We start from the raw sequence: 14,698 nt of genomic DNA on the forward strand, positions 1-14,698 counted from the left end.
CCCTAGTGTGGACACAACTACATCAACAGAAATGTTCTTTCGAATCAGTATGATTTACTTCCATCTGAAAAAGAAAATAAGTTATATGAATACAAATTACTCTATGTGAGGGCATCTGTGTGAAGGATTATATTTTCCTACAACTACTTTAGGAAGCTGCTGCACCATTAACCAACCAAGAGGGTGGCAAAATCATTGTGTGGAGCAGAACCCCATTGTCCTGGCCACTCTAACTGGATTTCTACTCTAGGAGTGTACACGAGAACCACCTGAGGCTCATCTTTGACCATCTTACATGATTCTCCTTGCAACTGGTATTAAAAGCTTAATAATTCTTGCCTATTTACACAAGAAAGAGACATTTCCATTTGTTTGCATTTCACAGTATCTCAATTTTAAGCTGTCTGGCAACTATGGACATTCATAGGCTCCCAATTATAGTCAACTTTTGGCAAAGAAGAAGAATGTGTATGTGAGGGATATGGCACATGAAATTAATCACACCACACATTTAAGAGCAAAGACACTTCTCTTTTACCAGCACTACAGATATATGTTTTTGAAGTTTCCATTTTTGCTGACATAAGCCCATTTCTCCAGGGAGAAAGTATGTGTTTCACAGACACATGTTATGGCAGGGACTCCTCCAGGGCTGCTGCTACCCCGGCGTGCACAGGTGCAGTCTCTGCAACCCACCCCATGAAGGAACAGCTGGAGACGAATATTCCACAGCAGAGGATGTGTCACTTCAGTCTCATGTCAGCTCCCAGCTGCAGTGCAACATCAGTTTCTTAGACTACATATCTAATGTCGAGGAGAAATGCAATTAAAATTCTGGCACGGACACGGAGACAAACCATTTGCTAGTAAGCAATAGGATATTCAGCCAGGGCCTTGTTTCCAAAAATCCATGTGTGTGTGCAGGAAATGTTATCTCTGAAGCTCTTTTACCCCTTTGATCATACAATTAGTCTGATGTTTGTCACAATAATGCTCCCAAACTAACTACATGTCTCAGGAAAAGCAGGGAAAAAAATAAATTTTGCTTTTCTGATCAGCATGACTGGACCTGGAAAGGGTAGAAACAGTAGGGGAAACGGAAACAGAGACAGGCTTATTCAGAGAGGAGTGCTGCTGGAGTTAAACTGAGCAATAGCTTCCTGACTAATTTGTCCCCACATCTGCTCAGTAACAGGACTCCTTGTACCTCCCGCTCTACCTATAAAACAAATCCTTGAAAATGCACTGATGGTGAGAATATAAAGGACAGGTAGTGACTCTAAGAGAGAATTATTTCTTTAGCTAAATATGGCAGTGTACTAGTTAAAGAAATGAAATGAACAATCATGCTTAAGGACCTCCCACCCTGAAAAATAAAGAGGTGAAGTGAGGAAGAAAATGTCTAAGAACAGATTAGAAAAGAAAACTTTAAAAAAGGCATTTGAATGAAGGCAGCGTCATAGCAAAATAAATCAAAAGAGTGAACTTGCTCCAAAATGAAGCCAAGAAAGGAGTGAGCATACAGAGAATCAGAAAATGATGAGGAGTATAAAACTAAATAGAGGTTATGGTGACAGGAAGCCATTTAGTTTTATTATGCTCAGATAACAAGGCTGTAATTGTTTATGAAAGCATCCAACCCAAGGAAATTTCCATAGACAAGAGGACATTTCCCAACAAAGAGTTGAATAACTGAGTAAATACCTCAAGGGTCAACTAACGAACACTGTCTTCATGAGCCTCTTCAGACAGCGCCGAAGCTGGTTTTTACTTTTTCTTTGCAGTAACATAGTGATGGAGAAGATACAAGCATGAGTATTGGCCACGAGTGGTTGTCAGCACACCAGCTCTGCAGGGAATTAGTCTGAAAGGAGAAACATGGGCAGTTTTTCAAAAGCACTTGATGGCGTCGAACTGTGCCCAGTGGAGTTTAGTTTGGCCAGTGGTAGCTGTTTGTGAAAAATCCCCGGCTAAAGTCCCACATGTTAATGGAAAGCAGACACAGAGGGTATGTAAATGCAGACAAATTAGAAATAAACAGCTATGGTCAACCAAGGCATCATTTCCTTCACTCTGGAGTCAAACGGGGTCAAACCGAGTCAAACTGAGACACACTCATTAAGAGTACAAGTGATCTCAGCAGCTCTGGGGAGATTATTCATAGGCTTAAAACTCAGCCTAAACTGGAGCCTGCAGCTGAACACAACCTCTACCCAACCCTGTCTTCTTAGCCCCAGGAAACTTGTTTTTACTTATATTCTCAACAGCAAAACAAAGATATAACTGAATAAATACACAAATTCTCAAAGTATGGGAAGTAAAAATTCCATATGGACTTACCAAAGAGTGGAGATAATATCCAGAGAGGACTATTTATCTCAGTTTAAACTCATGAACCTGAAACAGATTCTGGGAAACATACAACATAGGGTTGGAAACAAAAATAAAGAAGCGAGGCAATTTTATAATTTAATTCTCCACAGGAGATGAGCTAACATGTCAGTATTTCAGATACAGTTCAGCATACATTTCAGAAACTTTCTCCACACTGTATTTATATGCCAGAGTTTATGAGCAATAAAAAGTATGTTGCAATTTTATAACTAGTTCAGATTCACCTGAGTTTGTCAGGGAAAAAGAAATTAAACCAAACCCAAGTTAAAAATCATAGTAAAAGCCAAAAATAAAAAGCCACAAAGGATTGTTTGGGATCAGAATTCAGATTATAAATGTGATTAGTTAACAGAATATCTGATAATTTTGAAAACCCCATAACTTTTATCTCTCCATTGTATAAATAAATTTTAAAAAAGGCATTTAAGATACTTCTGTCCTTACAAAATCTGTAAGCTGAAAGCTTTCCTCAACAAACAGACATCATTAGAGAAGTAAATATATTAATATTTCAAAGAACATAAAAATAAGAACTAATAGGATTCCTGTCAAGAGAAGGAAAAAGCTCTCAGATTCAGTTCAGTTCACTAGCAGCCCGATTAACACACACAGCTATTGTTTCAGCCCATTTTCCTTACCTTGGAGTGAAATAGTTTTTTTCTCCCTCTGTGATAATTACTTTTGACAGTTTCACTGTTTATATGTGAAACTGAGAAACTGTTAATTGAAATAAAAAAATGAGTCACTGTTTCCAGCAATTTTTGCCAATGTTTTGATCTGTGTCAATCTGAGCTTAATTATTAGGTTTTCTTTAAAGCAAGAGGCAAAACTGTATATTTTTATTTGGCCCCTACAAATACTGCAGTCTTTAGACAATTGTCAGTTTAAGGATATAAAGCGCAACTAAATAGGGTTGAAAGTATATTTAATGACTATGCACTAGAGACCTATGGTAAAAATAACTTGAATGAGAAAATACTTATTTTTTATTGAGAAGGATATGAGAAGTCTTTAAAGCCTATCAGCAGCTATGATTAGCCATGACATATGGTCTATCACTAACAATGCTGCCAAAATCAACGTCTATCGGCTGTGAGAAGGAAATCATTTGGAAAGCAAACTGCATGTCATAGGGAAAGGGCAGGCTTTGCACCCTGTAGCCAACCACACGTTCCTCTGGTGTCTGCTGTATAAATATGCATCTGCTCTCACAAACATGCTTGACTATTCTGTAGAAATTCCACTGTGATTTTACTGCTAATGGACAAACTGGGATTGGCAGAAAAACATGAAATCAGCAGTAGACTCAGGGATAGCAGAAATGCAAGGGAAGGTTTTCCTACATGCTTAGTGGGCCTGGGGTGTATATGTACATGAGAAGGAAGTGTGAAGAAAAGAAGCTTTATGTCCAGAAGAGAAAAATTCTGAACCAAAAAACTTTTCATTCTGGGGGTGCATGAAGTAGCTGAGAACTGTTGTAAAAGTCTACCTCAAAAAAGCATTTGCATGGCAAGTTTAAATGGCGCTACCAAAAAGCATGTCTATTTGACATACACAGTGATTCTCTCTAACTAGGAATACGCTAAAACTCTAATAATAAATACAATTAGAGCATTATATAGCAAAATATTTTAAAGGATTCAATATTCGTACAGAAGACACAGCACACATTTTGATAAGTCATGGGCCAGTGTCATCTTAGACTTGGGCAAAAAAGCACTTCTATGCCACAACAAACTTTGTTTTGTCTTTTTTTGTTTTGTTTTTTTTTTTCTCCCAAATCAGGGTAGATCCAAGACCTCTAACAAACTGTTCACAAAACAAGGAGCAGGCAGGGCCACTCCTGAATGCTTCCACTGCTCTTGGAGGTGGAAGCACTCTTGTAGGCAGTGGGAAGCTCAGCTTCAAGCCCCTGTGAATCAGGCAGAGCAGAAATTTCAACCTACCCCTTCCAATAAACTCTTGGCTATTTCCAAAAGCAGCCAAACTTTCCAGCTTTGCCAATAATTTTCAAACATCTTTTGATTTATGGGCCCCTGAGTACTTTCTCCAGCTCCTCCGTAAGTGGAGGAGCTCGCCAAAAGATGACTAGTTAATCAAATCAGCATTTTCTAAGTCAAGACAGAATAAAAAGAAGTGCTCCCAACTGTCTTTTGTAACCATTACCAGTTGCTTCTCCTCTGTGGTGCCAATGAGTGTGTTAGAGTAGTGTGTTTCCCCTCGCTACCCCCAGCTTGTTACTGCCTGTGACCGTACCATGCTGTTCACACGTTGGTGTGCTGCTGCAGGGTGCCTCCAGCCATCATTCAGTGCAGTGCCACTCATGCCTAAGAGGCAAATGAGAAATTGCAAATAAGGTCCAAAGCTCTGCTTTTTTCTCCTCTTCCCCCTTTCCTGAGGGATTCACGTACTATAAGGCAGCTCAAAGATGCATGGACTGAGAAAGAAGTTTCCTAAGCAAGTGGAGACATTAGTGGTCTTAGCCATGATAGCTTGCTCCTGTCAGAAAAGGACAGCCCTCCTTTCTCCACACTTTCATCCTCTGTTTCTGGACATGTGCATTTACATCAGCTTTGGAGACCATACGGCTCTTGGTAGAGAAAAACTGAGGCTGGGTCAGAGATGCCCAGAGGTGCTTGGCAGAATCACACTCAGCTTCTCCTCTAGCTTGTGTAAAAGGGCTTGCCCAGCTCCCCTGCATGGTCATTTCCCTACTTGCCCTTGCTGCATATTTCCCCCGTATAAAGCTGCATCTCTCTTGAGGTAAAATGAGCCAGTTGCCCTTGGTCATATCTGCAATGGACATGGAAAACTCACCCATTCAATCATCACTGTATCAACCTCTTGAGCCTTTGAAACCTCTCTCATTTAAAACCTCTCATTTTCCTTTTCTCTCTAAACGTACCAACACATTCAGCCCTGACTTCTATGCCTGTCCTTGAACTGATATCCTGTTCATCATTTCTTACTGTTTGTGCTGTCCTTTCCTGGGCATGCTCCACATTGTCTGCCCCTGTCAAAAGAAGGTGCCCTAAATCAGAGACAGTGTGCCAGCCAAAACCTCATCAATTCAAGCAGAGCAGCATAGTTAATTCCCAGATCTTTCTTACACACAATACTCCTGTTAATACCATCCCAGAACACCACACACTTTTTCTATTAAGGCAGCATCGTAATGCTGACTTGCACTTATTTAACATTCACTCTGAGAACAAAAAGCCCCAAACTAAGGAAATAAGTATATATAATAACCCCCATCTGAAAACTGTTTACTTCAACAAAGGATTATTTCACCAGGTCAATCCTACAAAATCCCTCTTAGGACAGCGATAATGCAGCTGAAACAACCAGCTTAGAGTAGTTGAAAGTGCTTAAATTAATGAAAAGACTAGCAAGGACATTTCACGTATTCCAAAGGATCTTTGTAGCCCACTGGATGTCAGAGGAAAACCGGAACTTATATCCATTTCACATAATGGACAAATCCACTGCAAAAGGCTAAAGCCTTAAAGTGACGACTAAGTGCAAGTTTTCCATCATTGCTGTCTTGCATGAGTATTTTGGCCTATTCAAAGACAAACTATTGAACACCTATGGAAATTATTCTAAAAGCAGCATAGCACATAGATTTCTAACTAAAAGACAGAGGGATTATGTATGAAAACTGTGTGCATCTAAGACATTTTAATGGCTAAATGAATCCAGGAATCACTTGTATTGATACAATGAGACCTCTGCTATCAACCAAGCTGAAGAATATCTACATGAAACAGAACAGAGGAAAATCTCAGTGTCAATGAGTGAGAGGAGCTGGAACATCCAATACATCTTTTCTATCTCTTTTCTCTGAAAAATGATAACTGAGATGGAAGGGTTATTTTGGTAGTAGGACAGCCAGATATGAATAGCGGCTCCTCCAGGGCCTGAGGGAGGACACGCACCTTCCAGAGAGCTGACACTTGGCAATGGCAGACAAAAATGGATGTCTGCCTCTTAAACAAATAGGTAAATAATGTTTTCATGCATACTGTATGTAGCTCAATATACGTTTAAAGATTTTCATGTGCATTTGTGGCAACACATGCTACGAATACACAGCAATAAAACTTTGATACCATACCACCAAATCAGATACTCAGCACCACTTCTGAAAATTGCACATTTAAGGTACTAGAACTGCTTCCCTCGGACAAGAGGAAACATCATACCACACAGCATATCCAGCAGGTTGTGCCTTTACAGGAAAACAAAATCAAAAAGATCATTAGTTTGGGTTTGGTTTGGTTTTTTTTTTTTCTCTGTTTAAATGTCTGTCTTTCGCTGCTGTGCTCCCTCCTTTTCCATCTCCATCTACTCATTAAATTATTTGCTTAATTAATAGAAATTTAACCAAATAGTCAGCTACAGTTGTTGCTATAGTTTCCTGTTGTTGCACCTCATTGACTTTTTGCTGTGTTATTCCCCAGCATTGTTTAAGCCTTCTGTACTAGGTATTGCAACTTCTAGCTATCGTTTGCTTGCACAGGGAATATTACAAAACTTTTAGTGGGGAGGTTTCACCCCAACAAATAGTATTTTGAAATTGACACATATCACCCAACAAGTTGAGGCATTCCAAAACCCCTGCACTCTCTGTTTGATATCTGAGCCTGGAAGGACTTATGCTCTGCCTCCAACCTCCAAAACAGGGAGAAGCATCCCTCTTGGAGGCAGCTCCCCACCACAAAACAGGCAGTGCCACCAAATCTGTCCTGTCCTGTGCTAAAATTCCTCCATGCTCAGTTGTCATCATAAATGCCCTAGAAAGTCAAGCCCCTTAATATAGTTTAAACTTAATATAACTCAAATTTAGAGTGAGGTGTCCCTGTCCATGGCAAGGGGGTTGGAACTAGATAATCTTAAGGTCCTTTCCAACCTTAACTATGCTATGATTCTATGATTCTATGAATAAACTCTTTGAAAAAAAAGAAGAAAAAAAACCCAAACCTTCTCCAGCAAGCTGACACTACTAACCCTTGGCTAAGCATCTTTGAAGTTCCGTCACCATCTCAAATCACAGCTAACTTAAGTCCTCTGCATGATTACTTCCATGTTTTCAGTTTACAAAGAGAAGCACAACAAACTGCAATTCAGTGGAGTAAATAATGTTTCAATATATAAAATACAATAATGACTTGAGGAGAACATGAAAGCAATTCAACAGTTGTTTAGTGAGTTCAAGGAGGACACTTTTGACATCCTCAAATGTACATAACAATAGGCTTCTATACCTTCTGTACTCTAATGGGAATCACTAAAAAAGTTACCATATTATAAAATGTAAAAGGGAAAGCTCACCTATTATTGAAGCAATGCAGGTCATTCTACAGGCAGACCTCATTACCCACTTTCTACAGCACACTGACAAGAAAATTGCCATCTCATTACTTAAGGGGTACTTCTTCACTGTAAAAAAATTAAGAATTATGTGCATTTGTATACAGTTACATTCAGCGCTGTTAAATAATCTTTTGCTCATGGGCAGGCTCGTGAGCTTTGTGGTCAGCAATGACTGAAGGACAGGCACTGTGACTGATCACTGACAGACTTTCTCTCTCCTCAGCACACAGCTATATTGCCATTTGCTGTCCTGGAAATCCTTGCCTTGCCTCACCGTTACCCAGCAAAGAAGAAGGGATTGATCCTATTGGGATTTGTCAGCTTTCTGTATATCAGCTGGTAAGAATTACATACCTTAAAACAATTTCTTTAAGTGATCTAGTTTGCAAAATAGGGCCAAATGCTGTACTTATATTTAGGTCCCCTCCCAGGCACATGGGAGACAGCAGTCTCTTCTGTGGAGAGAAGTCTTTTAAACTTCAGCTGAGACCCATGAAAACTATTTCCAGACAGAGGCAGGGCAGGTTTCTTCAAACACAATACTGGTCCTGAGACCATACATAATATCTACTGCTCTTATAAGGCCTCTTTTAGAAAAGCAATTAAATTGCCATGAACTCAGGCGTACTTAGAGTTATTTGTCCAAGCTGGGTTTTTATTTCTAACCCAATACATCTAACAGTGCCATTGAGTTTACCTCTGCTAGCTATCTTGCTCACTGCAGAATCTCCAAATCTCAAAGGTCTTGGGGTCATGGGAGCAGAAGAGGAGTAAAACCCAGTTTGGTATTTGGCACGGACACATGGCTGGGTTTAGAAACTTGAGATAGAAAATGATACCCAGAGCCAGGTGCACACTGACAGGCAGCAAGGAGGCATCTGCCCCACTCCACCTCCCACTCCACCGGTGGACACTGCCTACATTTCCAGCTATGTACTGCAGCTGATCTCCAACCTGTTAGAGGGTGATCCTGAGAGAATAAGTTATTCCTCACCAGACACTCCTCAGCCCATAGCCACCCCCTCACCTCCTGTGTGTGTCAGGCACCCCTGGAGCTGGTTTTGCATCCACTCCTGCTCATTGCATCCTGGATGCAGTGGTCTGGAGGCACTGCCTGCTCCATCTGAATATGGGCACCTGTCAACACTTCAGACCACTCTGAAGATGACTTACATTGAGACTCAGCTCAAGAATGAGTCCGTACACTCTCAGGGTATGCTGTAATATCACTTTCCAGAGTGCAGGAAGCACCCAGGCCCTAGGGCAGAGGGTACAGAACAACTGGTCAGCAGCGAGGTGACTTACCCTCACGTAAAGGTTTCTGAGAAGTTACTGGGACTGTGAGAGTGCCCATTCTTCCCATTCCCACCCACCAGTTCTCACTCTCACCTAGAGACTGCCTTCAGGCCACCAAATGAAAATCTGGAACAGAGAATAAACTGCACAGATGAAATGCTCCTGTGACTCGAAAACCACCAGAGAGGCTGGTGAAGCAGTGGACTTCACTGCTATGTTACGTAACCAAGCTAGGAGCCATTTATCATAATCCAGGCCACAGCCTAACAGGATTACAATCACGGCTTCCCAAATTCCTTTTCTATGTTCTGGTTCACCCAGTTGCTTAATTTTGCTTGCCTTCTGACAGCATTTGGTTTTTACTGTCTTTGAGACCAGACAGCACTTCAGACAACTATTGCAGTCATGAGTGCCATGCTTTTCCCTAAAGCCCCTATCAGCTGAGCAATTCCACCCCACAGGAGACACAGCTCATGCTGGGACCTGAATCCTCATCAAAGGGTGACAATCAATACAAGTATCAACACATTTGAGTCCTTGCAGTATCTTCTCTGACTTGATGTGTCATGGTGCTGCTGCGATCCTGAGTGGAAGGTGGTCCCTGAGAGCACTCGTCCCCTGTGTCTCAGGGCCCTTATAACTGGGTTAAAGACATTAGGATTTCAATACTGTTGCTTTCTTTCCTCCTGAAGCAGCAAGGAACCTGCTGTCTGCTTTCTTTTTGCCTCCTTGTCTCAGTTAGCTGCAACCACAGAGAACAGGGTTCAACTAACAGAAAAAATTCTTAGCCTGTGCACTGAAGTCTTAACACATGTAAATAGTTCACTGTTGGTTCTGCAACCTGGTGAATTAATAGCCCCATTTGGGCACCTTATGTTTCACAAGCAACACTCCTTCCTAAAAGTCTCTTCTTGAACTGTCACTGTCATTGCGGAAATTCCCCTTCCCCAGTGTGGATGGGCTGAGACCTGACTGGTCCCTGCAAGGCAGTAGAGAAACCAAGCAGCCGGTGATGTCTCACATGAGATACCTGCCTCTGAGTGGGGCTTCACTGCAGCTTTGAATACCCATAGTGTTCAAAACGGAAAGGTGGCTTTCAGCTGTGGGGCATCAGGGTTTAGAGAACCTTTAGGCATGTTAGTTAATTCTTACAAAGATGGAACTTGCACCCCCTGGCTGCATTAAGTAATGCCTTACTCCTGGAGTCATCACATTGAAAACAGTGAAGAATATATACATTTTAGAACTGGCATTTTTAAATCTTAAAAAGCAAATAACAGTAGATTGCCCTTTACCATTTCAGTGGTAATAGATCAGTATAAAATAAATCTTAATCTTCACAAGTTTGCATGCGTCTTTGGAGAAAAGTTCAAACTTTTATATTCAAGGGAATATGAATCATTATAGGTTGCACTTTGTATGCAAACCTAAAATACAAAAAAAACCAACACCACTTAAATCTAGAGACTGATGACCTTCTTGCAATAGGTCCATATTCCATCTCTGATAGGAATCAAATTCTTTTTCAGTCACTGCATGCTCATTTTCAGTTCACAACTTTTTAATTTAGAATTGACCAGTCTCAGAGAGATCATATGTTAGGCAATATGTTATTTTCTTCTTTTTGGATCATGCCATTGAGTAATTCCCTAGAGATGCCTTTTTTCCCGCTTCTGTGAATGCGGTGGTCCTGCTAACATTCATGGGCAGGTAACAAGAGGACGGGATAAATTCACCAGTTTTATCCAGCTGGACTATGGCAGCACATCACCTCTCCTTGGTATCTAAATGCTGTTCTCTATCCTATAGCAGTTTGGCAAATTTGGCTATGCCCAGGGCTGTTATCTCCATCTATCGTCCCAATAATTCTGGGCATTTTCTGCTTCTGTCTCAGTCACTGATAATTGAGGTAAAATCTTGGTAAAAAAAAATGAGACTTGGTAAAATGAAATCTTCAGAATAATAAGCTTCCAAATCCTGCATGTATATTTAATAGTTGGTTGCCCATGAGTAATGAGCAATATGCGTTTGCAAGATGTGGGTTGCATTTTATAAAATCCCTAGCAAAACCCAAAACAAACCAAAACAGAAATAAAACCAAAACCTGTCAACCATTCTGTGATTAAATGAGTAAGTTCAGGTATATCTGGAGGTATGCCCCAGGATAAAAAGCCTGGAAACACAGGGCTCCTACCAAACCAGATAACTGAAAGTGCTTTAGCACTCCTGCATAGTCATTTGTTTAGGTTTGAAAATATGGGTTGGAGTGCTTCACTCAAGGCACACCAGCTGGCCAAATTACATCAAGATAAGCTAGCTCCTCATTATATAAAATAAAGGCAGTTATCACTCTCTGTTTTACTGTTGGAGGCACATTAAGAAAACAGCAGCCCTGTGCAGTGAAGAACACATGCTGACATTTGCATGGGCTCCAGCTAGCACCCGGTCTTCAGTGCCTCTGCTCAGCCTCTCTGTGGCTTTCTGTGCAGGCTTTTTCTTTTCAATTACTTAGCTGTTTTGCAGCCTTGTTTGCTTGATGAAAGAACCTTAAATCATGAAAATGAGTCTCAACCCTTAACATTTCTATGCTCAGCCCAGACAGCTCCACTATCACCCCCCTCCATTTCCTCACTCTAGCCCTTAGGTGGGGATTAGTGAATCTCTCTTTAAGTCACTTTTTTTATGACCTACCCCTCCTTTCTCTACCTAAAGAAAGCAGAAATCATCTTTTCACACTATTATTATTATTATTATTATTATTATTATTATTATTATTATTATTATTAATAGTAGTATTTTCCTTATCACTCTCACATTCCTCAGTTTTGTGACACAGATTCAGGCTGGTGGGGCAGCCTGCTTGTCATTTCCCTTTGAAGGATGATGCTCAGTGTAAGCTGACAGGCTTGCTGCCATCAGAGAGAGTAGGGTTGCATTCCCATGTAGGCACTGGTGGTGGAAAGTACTGGATGTTCCTCAGATGTGTTTTTTTAAATTAAGAATTAAACCTTTTAGGACTTTTTGGACCCAAAGGGTTTTTTTAGGGAAATTATCATTAAAATAACACATCCTCACAACAATCACTAGAAACCCACCCTATTTTTTATGTTCTTTACATATTTATTACAAATATATTAAATTTCAGCCATCATTTAATAAATAGGGACCATTTTTATATTTTTAAGTCCAGGCATTTGCTACCAACCACACTTAGGAGCCATAAATGATGAAAATAATATCAGTGGACTGACAGCCACTACAAGATGGGTTTTTTTGAGAGAAGAAAAAGGCAGAAAGAGAGGGTCTAAACAGAAGGAAAGAAGCCCTGTAAAGCAGGCATGTTTATCCTTTTCCTTAACCTTCTTTCCCTTTTTCAGAGAGTGCTTTGCAAATGGTTCTGGCACAAAGAAGCAAAGCAGCTACATGTTTCCTACCTATCTGCTCCTCCTCTTCCCCTCCTCCTCTTAGACCAAAAGGAAATGTGCTGGAGAATTTTCCTCACCCTTTGCCTCCTGAAAACCTCTTCCCACTCCCCAAAACAGTGGTCAGCAGTGGCAGGATAGAGACAGTGAGAAACAGCACTTTGCCTTCACAGACCCTTGAAATACGGCTAGGGCTGAAAAGCTGTTGTAACTAAAGAGCAAACACATATGTGAGAGCTCATTTGAATAAGCTTCCCTTAGAATAGTCAAGTGCCATCCCTATTTGTAAGTATTTTTCTATTTTACTGTTATTTTGCCGCTGTTAATAGCCAGTGCCACCAGGGTGAAGAGCAGAACATTGTGTGCATTTCAAACTGTGATGAAACCCGTCTAATTCAGTGGTGGCTCAAGTGTGCTTCACAGCAAATAGCCCAAATGCCAAGGAGATGTATTGACAGTCGAGCTAATTTCCTCTGTATCAAGATTGTTTTGATAACTTGGCCCTTCAGGAGCTAGAAATCATGAAGTGGTTCTTCTAACTGAATGGTTTTAACCAAAGGTCATTTCTCTCCTTGCCTAGGGTCCTGTGGATTTATTCTGTAACAGGAGAGTGGGTATATCCGCTCTTTGCTTTGTTCAGCCCAGCCGGGCTAGCAGCCTTTTTTGCCGTTAGCATTGCCGTCATCATCTCTTTCTACAACTTCGGGGAGTTCCTCAACCGCGCTATATGGGGTCAGTCCAAGTTTTGCTTTTCACTTCTATCTATATGAAAAAGTATGATCTAAATGAATTCCTGTCATTGCCTAGCCAGGTGGGAGAAGAATCTCAGGATGGTTGGGGTTGGAAGCGACGTTAAAGCTCATCCAGTTCCAACTCCCTGCCACAGCAGGGGCACCTTTCACTAGAATAGGTTGCTCAAAGCCTTGTCCAACCTGGAAGAGGACCCTTGTATACTGTGGGTGTGGTATTTGGGTGTCTGCTAGAGGCCGATAGGGCCTAACCAGTTACTGACAAACAGAGAACAAATTGGAGCAAGAATCCAAATCCCACCAGATAAAGGGCCAGGTTTCACCAGCATGGCTCAAGAAACACCACTTACCAGCATAATCACTGGAATTTTGATTCCTTCTCAAACAAGGTTCCAGAGGAGCCAAATCTCTCTGGCTGAAATTTTTACACCTGCCTTATATGGTGTTTGTCAAGGGAATTGCAATCTACTGACAATTTATAGGAAGGCATTAGTGTATCCAAGTAAAAGTATCACAGCACCTCTGTGGGTAAAACAGCACTTCAGAAAGTTTTACAAACTCTTGAGAACACCTGCCTTCTACTTTGGTAGTGGCATTATCAGTAGTGATTTAAAGAAAATGAAAGGCAGCCTCCTTGGACAAATGGGCAGTTAGAAAAAAAGGTAGTTTAGGCGGACACATTCAAGAAGTGAAAGGAAGGAATAAAGAACTGATGAAGCAGCTTTGGGGGTTTGGCATGGGGTTATATTACTATTATTCCTCACCTGGTTTCCTCTCTCCCTTCTCAGTCAAGATTACGTTTTTGAGGATGAAAGTGTTTCCATTGGGAAAACGCGTGTATTTTATTTAGGACAAATGTGTGAACGTTTGCAATTTCTTACACTAGCTTTCTGATGAAAGAAAAAATGCTGCAAAAACACCTCTGAAAATAAATAAGACAACTTCCCTCTGTTCTCAGGGAACATTTAATGCCTGATGCATTTTGTGAAGTCTCACATGCCTGTCAAGCCAAAGCAGAGTGTCTGTAGCTAGTCTCTCACCATTCGTACTCTCAGCTACCTAAAAGCAGCAGATTGACTTCCAAATGTGCTGAATAACCAGCTTCACCACTTGATACCTTTGCAAATAAGATGCTTGCTCTACATGTCCATGTTTGGAAATTTTGGCCGAATTCTATTCTTGCATAAATGTGATACAAGATGAGGATTGCTGGTAAATGAAAACAGATCTGCAGACTTTCTGCACTAGCTCTGATTGAAGAGGCATCACATAAACAGTAACTATTACTAATCAAAGACCATGTCATCACAACAAGACAACATAGGTACTTGCATGATATCTGATGGCTTATACATCTAGGTGCCATATTTCTTCATCACTGAGTACGTAATAGTAATTTCAGGCCTAGAGTATGCCTAAATTGGAGATGCATAACTTGGAGATAATCAGAATGAAATA

General features: G+C 40.8%; 1 protein-coding gene across 4 annotated transcripts in view; it reads left to right on the top strand.

The window, feature by feature from the left end:
- The window catches only part of ADTRP (androgen dependent TFPI regulating protein), a 33,459-nt gene that overhangs the window by 12,779 nt on the left and 5,982 nt on the right, over window positions 1-14,698 (top strand). For 3 of the 4 annotated variants that reach the window (XM_065667351.1, XM_065667352.1, XM_065667350.1), the window contains exons 4-5: window positions 7,997-8,112; window positions 13,072-13,223. In XM_065667351.1, the coding sequence (XP_065523423.1) occupies window positions 7,997-8,112; window positions 13,072-13,223 (268 nt within the window). The remainder of the gene's footprint in view (window positions 1-7,996; window positions 8,113-13,071; window positions 13,224-14,698) is intronic. The other variant, XM_065667353.1, reaches the window with a different exon arrangement.

Source organism: Lathamus discolor, chromosome 2, assembly GCF_037157495.1.
Source record: "Lathamus discolor isolate bLatDis1 chromosome 2, bLatDis1.hap1, whole genome shotgun sequence".
In the NCBI taxonomy this organism is placed as follows: domain Eukaryota; kingdom Metazoa; phylum Chordata; class Aves; order Psittaciformes; family Psittacidae; genus Lathamus; species Lathamus discolor.